At 39.7% G+C, this 16,838-nt stretch overlaps 1 protein-coding gene across 1 annotated transcript in view; it reads right to left on the bottom strand.

The window, feature by feature from the left end:
- LVRN (laeverin) overlaps positions 1 to 9,054 on the bottom strand; it is a 30,178-nt gene extending 21,124 nt beyond the window's left edge. The window contains exons 1-5 of the mRNA XM_026865603.1: positions 8,913 to 9,054; positions 7,632 to 7,771; positions 5,411 to 5,537; positions 3,007 to 3,161; positions 1,524 to 1,637 (exon numbers count right to left, since the gene is read on the bottom strand). Coding sequence (XP_026721404.1) covers positions 1,524 to 1,637; positions 3,007 to 3,161; positions 5,411 to 5,537; positions 7,632 to 7,771; positions 8,913 to 9,054 — 678 coding nt within the window. The remainder of the gene's footprint in view (positions 1 to 1,523; positions 1,638 to 3,006; positions 3,162 to 5,410; positions 5,538 to 7,631; positions 7,772 to 8,912) is intronic.
- Positions 9,055 to 16,838: the final 7,784 nt, after the last annotated feature.

Raw genomic sequence — 16,838 nt, forward strand, 5'->3', positions numbered from 1 at the left:
TGTATAAGAGACAGCTCCTATGAAGTAAAAGGGACTGTATACCCAATCCTAACATTTTCCACATGCAACATTAGTCATCAGTGAAAATTTTACACCTGAGAAGACTGGGCTTGGGCCTGACAAAGACAGTTACAGTGTAATCCTCAGGGAACAAGAAATCAACTACAATCAACAGCAAATGAACAAATACTAAAAACTTACTTAGACCTGTAAGCCATTAATATGGTAGCATTTTCCTCTTAAATTCTGTTTCTCACCCTGAGCAGCAACCTAAAAACTAAGCTACTGAGGGTTGCAAGGCTTAACTATGCAGCACTCTACTGTCACCTGGTGAGAAACATGGAGGGAAAATGGCTCCTTTGGTGTAAATAGTGAAGTTCTCTTTTTGTCAAATGATGATTCAACTTCCCCCAGCTGAGTATCTGTCCTAAGACGGGATGGAAAATTACATAATTACAAAGGTAAAGAAAAAACCCTAAATTTTTTAAACACTGCAGGCTACTTTGAGCACTTCTTCTTCTCAAGGAGAAGAACACAGGCTTTCAATTAATGGAATCAAATTTCTTGACCAGTTACTCTCCTTGTGAAAAGCCAGTAAATTTAACTTTCAGGGTTCAATTTGTAATTGGGTGGTGATCTGTGCCACAAAGTCTAGTTGGAGGCCAGAAACTAGAAGTGTATCCCAGGGGCAAATATCAGGTCCAGTCCTGTTTAACATCTTCATTAATGACCTAGACGATGGGAGAGGTTGTACCCTCAGCAAGTCTGCAGATGACACAAAACTGGGAAAAGTGACTGATACACCAGAAGGTCATGCTGCCATCCAGAGGGACCTGAACAGGCTGGAGAAACGGGCTGATGAGGGGAAGTGCAAAGTTCCAAAGGTGAAGGCACTGTGCACAGACATTTATGACTGCACAGCCAAGTGCACCTTCATCTCAATATCTCAATATCTATCCTCCTGTCTCAGATTTTAATGATGGATGGAGTTTTCCAATACACTATGGGATTTATGCTTATTCCCGTTTGGGTGGAATGGGAAGGAGTTTTACTCTGCTGTCAGATTAGCTACATGCATTACATTTGCCTTAGCTACAACCAGACATCTCTGGACCCAGTGGGGCAAACAGACTCAAAACAGCCCAGCTTAGTCACTGCCTGGTAAAGATACCTGAGGCACGGGATACTTGGAAAAGAGTCTGGACCGGCAGGGAAGCAAACCATCAGCTACAGGACCCAGAACAGAAAGCTGCATTTGCTACAGACAGATCTATGGCAAAACACCAACTCCTTGTCACTGCAGAATCCAGACGTCCTGCTTTAGCTGTTGAAGAGCTGTGTATGATCACAGTCCCCAGCAGATGGAGACCCTTCAGGGAAGAGTCAAGACCTGTTGGTATTTCCGAGGGGAATTAAGTTAATAATACACAGTTTAATTAAATCCCGCTTCCTGTACCTTCATGTTCTTCGTACATGCTGGAACTTTACTACTTTAGCTTATTTCAGTAAGCATTAGTACTTACCAGTGGAAGCTTGGGTTCAACAAAGGTAGCTCCCAGGTACTCAAAGTAAGACGACAGTCCCTCATTAAGCCACAGGTCATTCCACCAGTTCATTGTAACCAGATTTCCAAACCACTTAAACAGAAAGAAAAAAAATATCTCAACATCTCTTTGGACTGCTGTTTTCATTTTTGCAGGTTAAACACACATATCTATGTAGAAGTAAGTTTGATTAATGTGTACACTCAATTGAATAAAATGCTGGACATTCCTTCAGATAGTGAAAATTCAGTAGAAAAAGATGCACCTTGGAAAAAGTCAGAGGTTCAGGGCAGTTATATTTTAATTACTTCATCTACAATTTCCTACCTACGGATGTCAGTGATTTATGTCATTCTTTTACTCCACTTAAATTTTAAACACTTACCAATTAAGAGTTAAATATCTAAAAGATCATATCAGGTTATGATTAAAAATAGGGCATTTATCAAGCAATTACAAAAACATTTTTCCATGTTCTTAACAAAAGGAAATTGTCAGGGGAATGATAAACAGAACTAGAGAAAAAAACATTTTCAAAATCAGCAAATTCCTATCTTGGCAAGCAATGAAACTTCCAAAACAGCTCCTACATGCTCATATTTGACAGTTCATATTCAACAAAAACCTGATCTCTTGTGGATTATTATTTTATTTGGTAATTCTCAAAAACCTGAACTACAACTTTATTTTAAAATAGGGTTTAATTAAGTACCAACATTTGTTTTATTGACCTGCAATAAAAACACTGCTCATCTGAAGGTCTAAAAGTTGCAGACCTTGTCAGAAGGGCATGCACTAGCCAAGTTAAATACTTTTGCTTACTTTGTTGACTAAGTGCAAACAGTTGTTGCTCTGACAAACAACGGTAAATTAAACATAGTCAATAAAAAAGTGAAACTGCATTATCATTCCAAACCAAATAAGAAAAATTTTGAAAATCTCTATGAAAACTGGGCAAATGTTCAGCTACAGTGTAAAAAGTGTTCATGTTAATTTTGTTCTATCATACCATAGGCTGTTTCTTACAGAAAAACAAATACCTTTTAGAATATGTACATGCACTTCCATTACAAACAAATACTTATGAAGTCCATTAATTTTCCCACCAAAGTACTAAGTATACTCTATATAGAGAGCTCTGGGTCATCCCTAAAGTATTTTCTAGTATGTCTTACTGTGTAAGAAAAAAGACAAGTAGCCTGTTAACAGTTTTGTATCACTGAGTCCTGTGCAATCAGTATCCAGTTTGTAATATGACAAAATCTGTCAATATTTTTAATATTAATTTAGCTGTGGAACATACAGTCTTTCAGTAGTTTCAATAGTCTTTCAGTACTCTAGTGCTCACACCTTCTACTGTCAAGCCACTATTTTTCTTCTACTAATCAGTGATTGCATCAACAGCAACAGGAAAAAAAACAACTCACAGGCAAATAAAAGTACAGACATTTTTACCACATGCCTGGTGTCCTAGCTCATGTGACACAATTATGGCAATCATTGCCTTTCTGCTTGTGAATTTGTCACTTGGGAGGTACATCAGTGATGATTCTTGGAAAGTCATTAGCCCCCAGTTTTCCATAGCACCTGCTCCAAAATGAGGCAGTGCAACCAGATCTAAATTGATTAAAAAAGAGGAAAAAAAAAAAAGGTATCTTTAAAATTTTTGGAAGTAAAATGCTCGTGACTTTAATGCTCACACTTGTTCAGCGTGCAATTAAAGGATACTACATTTTAATGGTTCTTTGCAGTATTATGGCAACACTCTTGCAAACCGTCTGTGAAATTTCTTCTTGTCATACTTCTAATCTATAATCGCCACTCTTTCAGGGATCCAGCTCTGTGTTGTATCTTGTACATTCAAATGTTTTGAACAAAAATGAAGGCTGTATTCTACCAATGCTAGGAGAGAATATATTCACTCCTGGCTCTCAGAATTAGTTTCTCTGTATGAGTTTCTCCTGTGTTTGGGAAAGATCGTACTCACCTCTTCCTTCAGCCTAGCAACTGATTAAAAAACCCAACCTTGCTCTTTCAGCTCTGTGAGTAGAAGGATGCTTTCTATTCGTATCTGAAAGGTGCCTTAGAAGTATCATCTCCTTGTTTCCACAGTATGGCTGTTAACTGTGTACTCCCCTTCTGCCTTATGCACAGGGAGTAGTTTTCCAGTTCACACTTGAGAGCTGGATGAAACATCAAGGATCTCAAAGATATACTGCCTAAACTCTGCAGCAAAGAACAACATTTGGAAAAGGCATACAGAGCATTTTGGAAGCAGGCACAATCTTGTACTCCACACCAGCTGACCATGAGCCAGTTCTGGTGCAAAAGCTAGGCAGTTAAGTGTAGTGCTGAACCCAAGCAAAGCTAGACTGCATCTCAGCAGGGATTATCACCTCAGGTTTACAGCAAAGGTATTTCACTTGCAGTGAGACAGCCTTCAGCATGGAACAAGAAATAATTGCATTATTATATAACTCACTTATAAGTGTGCATTAAAATAGGTGAAAGCAAACCCTTAAATATCCCTGATTTTAAATGTGTTTGTTCTTAATTTCACATTTTGCATTTGCGATAGAAATCTCTAGCATTTACAAGAGCTATTCTTGGTTGATCTAAACCTATAGATTTTAAATCAAAACTTCAAAGAAAGTCAGTGAAAAATGCAGTTTGTATTGCATGACATTATGATGGGGACTGTAATGGATTTACAACTTTCTGTAAAAGTGAAACGTTACCTAAAAGGAAGCCTGCAATACCTTTCTTCTACTTCAATTTTGTGATATTTTTATACTAATGAATTAATGTATTGACACTGCTGCTAAAAAGAAGAACAGAAGCATAAAACAGAATTGTCTACAATCCTTGAGTAGCTTGTATGATTACTAAAATAAAAAACCTTAAAGAGGGAAGACTGTATGTATTACATTTTCAGTAAGAAGTGCAGTGAGTAATTCTGCAAGTTATTCTAAATACAGTGGGAGATAATACATTTACACAGATGAAAATTCATTTCTTTCAAGTGCCAAAACACAGATTTGACAAATAAATGAATTATCTAGTCAATAAAGGAGGGAAATTCTTCCCCCACAGTCCTGAAATCTGCTAAGATCATGGGCAGGTCAAAAATTAATTTTAAATATGTACTGCCTTCTGTGCTCTCGATATTCCACCAATCTGTATAAAAGAGCACATTTTCCCATAATATTCATGCTGAAGCCTTTGGGAATCCTGTAACAAGTAGTGGACAAACTGTACCGTGGCACTACATGATACATGATGGCCTCCTTTTTTTTTTGACTGAAGCTTGACTTGACTTACCTGATGTCCATTTTAAGTAGAAACAATGTTTTCCTGCAGGAGTCTTTTTTCTGGGGAGAAATGTGCAGGAACATACAGCCAACTCACAGGTAAGACAGGGACATACTGAAGAAAGCAAGGAATGCTTTGGGAAGACATGCGTTACAGCAAGCATGGATCTACTAGGGATGACACAGGGACTACAACATTCTTGTCTGGTATGGTCTATGCATCCCAGAAATAGCCACGTGACTGAACAACTCCATTCTATTCACTTTCTAGTACCATCTGTACCTTTATTTAGGAAATGATGCTTTAGTACCATCTGCCCCTTTATTAGGAAATTATGCTTTAAATGGGGGACATTAAAGTAAGAGTGCTGAGTTACGGGTTCATAAGAGCCATGATGCAGAAAGGAGAATTCAGTGAGTTAAAGCTTAAAGGTTTTATTCCATAAATGGGATAAACTGTAAAAAGAGAACACTGCAGAAGAACCCATTACTTCTGTGAATGTTAAACCATCAGCAGAAATTTCTAGATCATTTAAGAAAATCGGTAAATCTCACCTGTCTTTGGCAGAGGGTAGCTGACATTAAGTAAATCTTCCAGAAAAGAAAATATTGGGCCTGTTATATTTAAAGCATAGTCAACATACCCATTTTTAACCGCTTCTTTCCGAGCCCAAATACGTATCTGTAATAAACCAAAGTGTTAGACAGCCCTCAAATTTTCATTTTCTTGCTTCTCTTTTGTGAATCATTGTTTGAGAATGTTGCCTGTCCACACCAGACTATGCAATGAAGCTTTTAATGAAAAAATCCCAACTTAATTTTTGCTGGATCTAACAAAATGTGGCACAGAGCCTAATCCTGATAAAATCTAGGTGAGTTCCAGTACTTCAAAAGGGCCAAGATTTGAATTCAACTATACACTGCTGGAACAAATGGACTCCTGTTTTTTTATTAAATGGGAAATGCTGTCAAACTCTTTAGAACCACACATCAAGCCAATGTATTCCAGCCAGTGAGACTGGGTGACACACCTTCCTTCTGCCCACCCCTCCTTTCCTGAAGAGAGAGAAATAGATGTTCAGAGAGCATTTGCTATCCAAACATACACATTCCTCGTCTTGAACTTTCTCACAGCCTGAAACAGACCACTGGCCTCCCATTGCTGCTGGAGAAAGCAGATGACATCTGTACCTCTAAGTAATGGAGACAGCAGCAGCAAGCAAAGCTTTCCCATGCCCACTTGCTTTGTCCCATTACTGATAAGGGCGGCTGCTTGCCCAAAGTAACGGAGTAGACTGAGAAAAACTTTACACCTCCAACATGTACCTCTGGGTGCGAGACCCCCAGGTGCCTAGCAGCTCAAAACCCCCACATTTCTTGCATCTAAATGCAATACATGGTTTCACATTAGCCAAAACCTAGAAGCACAGTTGGGAAGCATCACGATTTGCAAGGGAAAAAATTAAGCATACTCAGTCAACAGAGTATCCTCAGCCTCTGAGCCTTTCTTTTCAGCCAAGGATTCAGATTAGATTCAAAGACCAGATCACTTCATTTTGCAAAACCTAAATGCAATGGGCAGACTTAAAATCCTAATCCTAGCATGGGCTCTGAGCTATAGTACCAATATTTCAGGTTGTAAATTATTTACCAGAAATGACAAAACAGACAGAGTGAACATGCTCACAGAAATACTGTGGAGGCATAAACTGACCATCTCTGCCTGAAACCAAGGGACACAATACCCTCTCTGCTCTATCTTACTGAACACAGGTGATGCCTCTTCCCTCTGAAAAACGCTCATTTGAATGTTTTGCTTTGCTGACTCCTGTCAGTACATATCAGCCCAAGAAAAAGGGACCACAGGCAGAGCCGTAAGCATCCAACATGTTCTATACAGGGGACAGCAGGTACGACATACCAAGTCCAATCTTCACTTTTAAAAGGAGCTAATACTGTGCTTCCTAGGTCATCTGTGCACTGCCATCTAACCTTGTCCCTCCTTTCCCCAGTATGATGACAATGAACTAACCCATGAACACATATACTAAGAATAGCAAGTATGCACTATCCTTAATAGCTTTATGTTTGAGCTTACTATTTACATCTTGATATATCTTTTCCCTGTTGACTTTCAGCAAAAGAAGGAAAGTGAATTAACCGGTGCCAACGGAGTATATTTTTTTACAGCTTCCCTCAAGAAGCTTTGGCCATTGTAGTGTAAGAGCAAAACTGAATACTCACTGATGAAGAAGTTTCAAACACAAAATAGTCACTTTTGGAGGCTAAAAAATGTGCCCACTGCTGAATAAAAGGTTAAAATAGTAGTATACAAAATTCTTGGGAGCACAATATTGCTCCTACTGATGTCATGACACTGCTCCTCAAAGGGGCATTAAAGAACAAGGCACTGAACTTCGGTGGTTTGTCATAGCAGTGGAAACGGATATTCTTAGACAGCTAAGAAGATGACCCTGAATTACGACCAGTACTTTCTTCAGAGTAGCCGCTCTGAAAGTTTTAACATACAGAGCCCATACCTATTTGTAGAATTGTATTAAAATAAACAGGACAGGACAATAAACTAATTCTCCTTAAGGAAAGCTTTCTGCAGAAGTATCTGCAGGATAAATGTAGGTAGTTTTGTCACATAAGCAAATGATTTTGGAATGGAAAGCACAGTTAATGTCTGTGGTATCTTCTAAAGCACATGATGCACCACAGAGCAAATTTCTGGTATATGCTGCCATAATGTGTTATGCAGCATCATATTTACCTCATTTCCCCGCTCAGTTCTGGTGACATAATCAAAATCACAAATCACAAAAGCAGTCAAGTAAGTTGACATTTTCAGTGAAGTGTTAAATGTGGTAACAGCCCACGGGCTTCCATTTTCATCCTTCATTTCAGATACATCTATAAAAAATATCAAAGAAATATTCAAAACATTTACAAACAAGGAATTTTGTGTTTTCTGCATGGTTTTTTACATGCACTAACGTCGTATGTTTCTGATAGAAGGCAAGCAGCCAGACTCATTGCTACTGTCATGTATCAGAGTTGTGACCTTCCAGACAAACACCAAAAATCCACTCTTGAGCTTCTTAACTGAAGTCTTGGAAGGATATCAGATAGCATCAGTTTTATGATGTGGGCAAACTGTGGACAATTTATTCCAGGCCACATATGTCTAAAATTATGATCTATTATGATTAAAATATAGCTCATGTGTTCCTGAGAACTGTGAAATACTTATTCAGATACCTTCCTTCTATATAAGGGGGACATGAACAAGATTCTCAGGGGAAGAAAATGCCTCAAGCCATTCCCACAGACTCCCCATCAATTATAATTCCTAAATTACTTAGCTTCCATGCTAATCTCATAAAACTTTCTTTTTATGGATTAAAATTATCTAGGTGAAAAATAAAGATATATTAAGAAGGAGGCAAGAGATCCAACAGGTCTCTGTAAGAATACTAATTTATGGAATTCATTTGGAATCTTATATCCCACATGCATCCCAGATGAGATCCCAGCAACAGACAGGAGGAACATCTCCAGAGCCTTATAGTCCTCTCATTCTTATTTTGCACATACACAGGAGGTTATAGTGTCTCTGCCTGGTAAAATAATTTTTTTGTATGTTATAAATATGTCTTAAAGTCTACTTAGAATGAAAGGGATCCCTTAATACCATAATTAGAGTTTGCATACTGGGGATGCCATTTTGTTTTAAGCAATGTCATGCAATAAGATAGGCACACTGACTAAGCAGTAAATGCCAGGAATCAAATCCTGTGCAGTCTCCAGCAACATTGGAGAGCACATTGCAACTGACAAAACTATGGAATTATTGCCATCAGAGACATTAATTATGAATAACTGTCTCCAATTTTTTAAGTTTATAGGCACAGATTTCTGTGCATTTTCAAGGCATTAGCACATGGACAACAGAACACTGCTGATGACACAGTCTGTTCAGATAAACTACACCCTTTTTAAAAGTAATTTAGGGAGAAAAAAAAACCCATAAGTCTGCTTGCTGTTTACTTACCAATAGCAGGCATGTTGGAAAGAGCCACATAGCTTGGGTCATGGACAATTCTGATATTAAATGTGGCCTTCATGGCAGGTTCATCAAAACATGGGTAGACTGTCCTAGCATAGGTTGGTTCCAGCTGGGAGGCAACCAGCATACTGTATTAAAAATAGCATTAAGTAAAATTAATCCACCATGCTACAGCAGATCAAAATCGATATACAGTGAAAAAAAAACACCAAATCAGAAAAAGCAAGAAGTGAATCACATAGATACACGTATTTGGAAAAAGTTTGGTTATTTCTTAAAGCAATAATTAAATTCCTGCACCCAACCGACAGTTCGGATCCTTCTAGAGAAAAGCGGTCTTTTTTAATTAGGTCTTTTTTTGTTTCTGCACAGGCTTCTTCCAGGCATCGTATTTCAAATATTTGAGCTTTTCTAGTTTGTTTATTAAGACAGAGTTAATACTGTTTTGTACACAGCATGCCAGTGCTCAAAAGTGATACAACGTCCAGCTTTAATTTCATAATCAGACTATTTCTGTATACCTGCTCTTCCCTTTAATGCATGCACTCTTATTTTGAATGGTACATTTTAACATAAAATTGTGATGTTATGTAACTGCATACACATGCACATTCCTGTCAAATCACATAGAGAAGAACCCCTGCATAAGCAGTACTAGTGCTGTCCCAGTGCACTGGCAAGCTGTGGTGGTGCAATTCTTACCCCTCCCTGCCCTCCTTGTTGGGCTGCTTGGTGCCAGGTGTGATTCCATCCACATTCCCCCAGGCCATACACCAATCTGTGGAGATAAGGACTGATAACCTTGACGAGCCTGGCTCCTGTCCCTCACAATTGCTTGGAAAAGGTTATAATGGCCCATCATCTCCTGATGGCCTGGCACACCTGTGCCTGGGATGTGATCAGATGGAACAATAACAGGGTTGCATGTTACTGAAATTCTTGTGCAACTGCCGGAAGGCACCAGATAGTATTTGACAAAAGTCAATTATTTTGGACCCTATAAACTGCGACCACCAAAGCTCTCCTGGATCGCTGCGGGCCTGTGACCAGCATCTCCCCTGAGCTGGGACGCCTCTCGGGTGTCGTCTGCTCCAGACGGAAGGCCAGGGTGAAGAATGCCACAGCATTGTATTTGCTCTAAACTCGAGAGGGAAATTTTCTTTGAGCTAGCTTCTATTTCACCTGTTTATTGGTGTGTGTGTGTGTGGGTACGTACCCTTACCCTTGTTCCTGTGTGCTTGTCCCTTTTGTGTTCATTTTACCGAATCCAAACCCCTTTGTTCCTGTATGTATATGTCTGGTTTGTGTATGCGCATGTACATATGTGTATAAATTAAGGTACCGTTAAGTAAGTTAGAGTGAATCTTGTCATTTTAGAACCTGAATAAGTCGCTTTTCTTTGAGTTATTTTGTATTGACAAATAGTTGTTAGTTATTAATAAATCTAGATTATTTTCCTAAATCATTACCGTGTCAATATTTTCATCCGCGACACAAGCCCAGGAAAATATTCAAGAGGATCCTTTTCTACCTTACACTACGGAGCCTTGCCTCACCTCAGGCAGATCTCTGTGACACACTGTGATGGATGCACTCCTTCTGTCTGAACTAACTGAACTCTGGTCCAGGCAGATGCTCAGCAAGTAGGCCTAATCAAGGTTAATCCTGTTGTGTGAAACTATCTGTAAGAACCCAGCACCAAACTGAAAAATCAGGCTTGGCTGGAGACTGGGCTGATACGCAGCCAAAAATGCATTCTCCATTAGCAGCAGAAAATGAGTACAAATCAACCAATTTACACTAGAAATCTCTGCAGCCATCAGGGTCCATCGAGCTCTCCCTCCACAGCAGCTGCCTGCACAGTGGTGATCTCCCCTTCAGTAGGGACACCTCTCAAGATTACCCCCTTGAGGCTGAGAGATCCCTTATCTGACACCAGACATTAATGGATTGGTGAAATTTTTTGCATACAAGTAACATTTAAGATACATGTAGTAAACTTACGCCATAAGCTTTGCATCCCATACTAACTTTGAGTGTAGTCAGTATTATTGACCACCAATCCATCTGTACATTTTACATAGCTAGATTTACTGATTAGAATTCAATAAACAAACTACTAGATCAGATCTGTCTGAGCAATCTCTGACTCTTCTCCTGCAACACACACTGTCTGGAATCAGAAGATAAATCACTGTGCCCCATGCCCAAAGTTTCAAACAAGAGTTGTATATCCAGGCTGTTCACATTAGGGCATCTTTACCAGGAATTAGAAAAAATACACATGCAATGGTTCTCAAAGCTCCATACCTGTCCAGCAAGTAGTAGCCAGCAGCTGGGCTTACAAGAATCGTATAATGTCCTGTTTCAGTGACCTCAACACCGTCACAGGGATAATATTTTTCAGCTGTAGTTGATCTATTCCCTGACAGTGTATTCACACCAGGTTCACAAAGGCTTATGCTTAGCACAGACCTAGCAAACAAGGCAGAAGCCATCGGGACAGCATCCATACATTAAGTATCAGTATGTAATGAGACAGATCTGCACTACACAGTGGAGTAAAGCGTCAGATCTACCCTATAAGCACAGCGTGGCATGACTGTGTTGATCATGATGTGTGGCACTGAACCATGTCCAAAACCTAAGGCAGAATGCTTTAAGATTCTCTTTCCTGGGACTATACCGTAACACAACTCAGGACACTTAAAAGAACTCACATTGAAGAGATGTTGATGTACAGTGACTACTGGGACCATGACACCTATTTCTGAAGTGAGAAATGGCTTGAGAGAGAGCAGCACATTTCTTTATGGACCCAATTCCCTGCAGAGTCAAGTATGTGCTATGCCAGCCACCAACTGTCTTGCTGAATGCAGCTGAAAGTCCATCTGAGACTATTACCTTCTCTCCTCCTTTATCCCATCCAGTGACAGAAAGTGACTTAAACTTCTGCCAGCATTCCACAGGAGCAGCAAAAGTGACAGGCCACTTGATCAAGGGAATCAATCCCCTTCTTCCCATGCAGCAAAGTATGCTTTTGCACATTCAGCTGTGCAGTCGCAGCTTGGTTCTAGGAAACACCGCGCAACCCCATGACTGCAAATTCCTGCACACCAGTGCAATTACTGCCTCAGGAGGGTCTGTACCAGCAGAAACTGACGCAGACACTTAGCAAATGTGCCCACAAGAAATCATTCAAGAATATAAAATAGCATATACTGGGCAAAAGCATCATGTTTAAAAAAAAAAAAAAAAGGATGGATTCAATTTTATTTTTCAGCAGGACTCCAAATAAAAAAGAAAAATGGGAATGTTTCATGGATGTTACACAATAACTAGTGTTTCAAACACACATTACCTCCTATCGTTTGTCAGAATGAGTCATTGTTGGGGCTTTTTTTTGTGGTTCTTTAAGGTGAAGGTATTAGCATGATTTGAATTACTAGCAAACTTCTTTCCACACTGAAATTACCCAAAAGGAAATTTAATTTTTTTAAAAAGCCTAACATTGCCTAAGCAGACAAATAAATTAATCTCCTTAGCCTACAGCTGTATGCACAGATTTTTCTTTTTTCAAAAGTATCATATAATGCCTTCTTTCCCTAATACAACAAAATAAAAGCCATGATACTTTTAAATAATAAGAAACAAATACGTAACAGGACCTCTTGGGCTAAATCTTCAACAACTTGTACTACACAGGTTGGTTTTTTTTCAGTTAGTGTCTAAACACAAGAAAATGAGGAATGCAATGCAATTCAATAGCACCTGCATGCCTAGCGGATGCTGTTTCATCTGAACTGCAGAAGAAATGTTTTATGCTGATGCAATAACGATTCTTCTAAAAATGCCTTCTTATTAAAATAATGTTATTTGTAATGCTGATAGCATAATGCAGTTTTCCGATAACATCTTCTATATCTGGTTTCTTCCACTTTATAAATGTGTAAGAATTAAACTATAAAGTAAGCCCTGAAGTGTCTTTAAGGAGTTTTACAGTGAGAAGAATCCTGTTGTGTGCAGCACCTGTCCCCAAAACTTAAGTCCCTTCTTCAAGTGAACAGTGCTCAGTACTCACATGCACCCCAAGAAAACAGCAAACCTGTTATTTGCTCTGATTTCTGTCCCATGCCTTTGATGGTGTTACCCACAGATTCACATAAAGCAGAGCTAAGAACTTCAGATCCCCAACTCTGAGGCACAATTAACTGTACTGATGGTGTTCTAATCCCCTTTGCCCTCATTCTAGTAAATGGTGAAGAGGCAACGGATAAAATTCAGCACAAATATTGTGTCTGATTATATTTTGTGATGCCTATTAATACCAGCCCTATCTAGTCAGGTATTTTATATAGAAGTTGCACAGGACATGTGCAAGGTGGCTACCAAGCAAAATTCTCAAAGGATTCTGTAACACTGATGTGAACAGTAACATACAGCCAGGATGCTGCAAGTAAAAAGGATGCTTCCACTTCACCTTACACTCCACAGGGATTCTCTAACCCTGGAGTAGTATACACGAGCTCATTCACACCAGTACAAGGTCTGTATGTAGAATGATGCTGCAACGAACCTCCTGCATTGTGTGTGTTTGAGCCAGTGCTGCTAGAGCAGAAGGGCAAAGGTGGTTTCTGTATCTTTCTGCCTACCCAGATCCTGGCATGGACTCTCCCAGCTATATGCAGAATACACATTGCCCATTTCAACAGGAAAGCCTTCAAATACTTAGTGCTGGTGAAGTGGAAGCATCCTTTTTACTTCCTTTGCTGCTTCAAGCACTGCAGATGTGGGCTGTGCACTATACATAAAGAGTACTCCCATTTTTCTGAGTTTTCTTCTCTGTGCAAGACCTGATCAGGTAAGTAGTACAAATTGTCAAAAACAATAAAAACCTACACAGTCATCACTGATCAAACTGAAAACAATTTTCATGTTGGAAATTCAGTGAAGTTTGGGCTCTGGTTCATTCTGTTTTCCACAGAGGTGAGGTTAGCACTTCTGAAAATAGTTGTCTCTGCAAACAGGTTTTCCCACACCACCTTGCCAGTGTGCACCGGCTCCAACTTGTAGAGGACAGGGAACGGTAGTTTGTGTCAACTAGCTAATTCTGTCAATCTGCCAAGAGCAATGGGGATATCTGACCAAGAAAGTCCAGATGGAACAAACATTTCAGAGACTTCACTTCTCTTGAGGATCTAGCTGTCTACTGAAAGCTTATTCTTCTCTGCTTAAACCCTTCTGAAATGAGAGATCTCTAGTGGTTCCACAAGCACAAATTACAAAAACGGCTAAGACTTATAGTGCACGCAAGAAATACAGGAGTCTGTGTGACTACAGATAAACAGCATATTGTTACAGCTAATGGTTTGTTAGCTGCTGAAGTCAGAAACCTATGCAGGAATCAGTCCCTGGAGGTCTGCCAGAGCCAGATACAAGTAAATTTAGAAGACCTGCAGGACAGTCTGCTGGAGATCGTAATTTCCTTGCAGAATAGTAATGAGCTTTGTACTGACAGCTAAAGGGCACACAATGTTTTTCAAACACTTCTGATCTATATAATCCATTAGAATCCAACTTTTTCCGTTATTTATGGCTTGCTTGAGTTTACAGACTATAACCCTCAAAACACACCTCCTCCAGAAAAAAAAAAAAAAAAAAAAAAAAAAAAAAAAAAAACCTCTTCAGTGTAACTGGACCCCATCAGATTACCAAACAGCTGGTAAAGGGATGACTTAATTATTAGTGGAGGAAAAAATAACAAGATACTGTTGCATACTCTTGATTCAGAGAAAGCCTTTCTAAAGCAGGAAAGATATGCAAAATCTATTCAAGAATATCAGGAATGTGGGTAACCAAACCAATATGTTATATCTGCAATCAGTGGATTTGCTTTGTTTTATTTTACTGTCTGCACACCACTGGCATCTCTTTAAACCAGACTGTAGTCTCACATTTCATTAGTGCTCCATGATGACCTAAGAATAAAACAGAACAACTGTCATAAATCCTCTGAACGATTAGAAATTGACCCACACGTTATTTTAATAATTTAAACACTGTTTCTTATTTTTTACTGTGGCAGCACAGCTAACAATAACTTTTTTCTGAATCCTCTGAATTTCACAGAGTCTGAATAAAAAAAAGTCATAATCTAATTCAGTGTTTCTTAGTACTTGTTTGAATTAATACAGCATCAGAAAGCACACTAATACAGTATTAAGTGCTTAACCCTTTCTTACTTATTTGGACTTAAAAAAATTATGTAAATTAAGCAAAATGGTCTAGATTTTCCTGAACTCAAAAGTGAATGACAGTCAATGAAGAAATAGCAGCTGATGAAAAACAGAATATGTGCTAAAAATATTTATCATCATATTGCATTTTTCTCTAAGGCTAACCAACTTACCTCCTTTTTATAAAAAAAAAAAAAAAAGCCTGCATAATTTAAATTTTCCAGGTGTGGCAGACAATGGTCTTGGTAAAGATTTACATAAGAGCTGGCAGCTGAAAAGCCAACTCATTATTGCAGAAAAACCCCTAATTTCTCCTCAATTTCAGTAAAAACTATTGACTTCATTTTGTGGCTTCATGTTATTACTACTCCTACAGGGACCTGCATGTATGGATCTTGCAGGTAACGGATTGCCTGCTTGAACACAAAATCTGTGAACTGTTAAGATACAGTTTACTTTAGTGGACTCATTGTCAGGTTGGGAGCCAAGAACACTTGAATTTTAGTTTGCCTTTTGACTCACTGATTGCTGATCCTCAGCAATTCACTACACCTTTAATTATTAAAAATAACAAATTTATCTGCCTCTCATGCCTCTTTTGAGAAACTTGTCTTCCGCTGGAACTATTTAAATCATAATATTGTTTCCCTTTACTTTAGGAAGTTTCACATCCATAAATTTATAATGCAGTTCACCTTGGGAAGATTTGGAATTAAAAAAATAAATAAGCAAGCATTATTTTGAGGGTGAAGTTATATTTTAGATGATTGACTCTCTGGTAAGCTCACACTGCCTCGTAACTGATTTTTGCAGTTCTAAAGAAAATAAAAAGGTAAGTATCCTAATAGCACTCCTTAAGGAAATCATCGGCTGTTTGATGACAGCCAGACAATTTCACGCGCAATAGCACGTACAAGGTCCACCTGTCTAAGGTGGGCACCCATCCTACTCCACCATACTTCTGAAACTGCCATGTGCTAAATGTCTGAACTCATGCCGAAATCCTGGGTTCTCGATAAGACATGCTCCCACGGACATATGTAGAGAAGGTGAGGAGCTGTCAGTGCTACAAAGACATGTGCAGGGCCAGGATGAGGACTCTTGAGCCGGACTGCAGCTCCCAGGAACTAGGTGTAGGTATTATCCGACCCCTCGCTGCCAGCCAAAGGCACCGATAGACTTGAAACTGTCCAGAAAACATCTGCTTGACTTCACTTGAGATAGCCCCTCTCCTCTGCCCAAGACAGATCTCCATCAGCCAGACCCCCAGGAAGCCCACCCAGACTAACTCTGCAGCAGGAACTCCTCACCAGCCTCTGCACACCTTAAGGAGCTCTTTGCAAAACTGTCTCACCACGACCCGGTGCAGTGGATCAAGTCAGCTGCTGAAGCAAAGCCCGGGCAACCCAGCTCCGTGCTCTCCGGAGAGGAGAGCGCCCACCATGGAGCACGGACGTGAACTTCTGCCGAGTGATCCTTGCAGCCCGTGATGCACACCTGGGGAAAGGGCGCGCTCTGCACAAAGCAGCCGCCCTGGGCAGCCCCGCCGTGCGGAGCAGCAATCTCTCCCACCACCCGAGGCAGCGAGCTGCTCCCGCCAGCGCCGCCCAGCGCGGCTACCGCCCGAAAAGCTGTCTGTGGAAACGCAGCGTCTCCCGGGGCTGCGTCCGACGCC

The sequence above is a fragment of the Athene cunicularia genome, assembly GCF_003259725.1.
Source record: "Athene cunicularia isolate RWA chromosome Z unlocalized genomic scaffold, athCun1 chrZ_part1, whole genome shotgun sequence".
Classification (NCBI taxonomy): domain Eukaryota; kingdom Metazoa; phylum Chordata; class Aves; order Strigiformes; family Strigidae; genus Athene; species Athene cunicularia.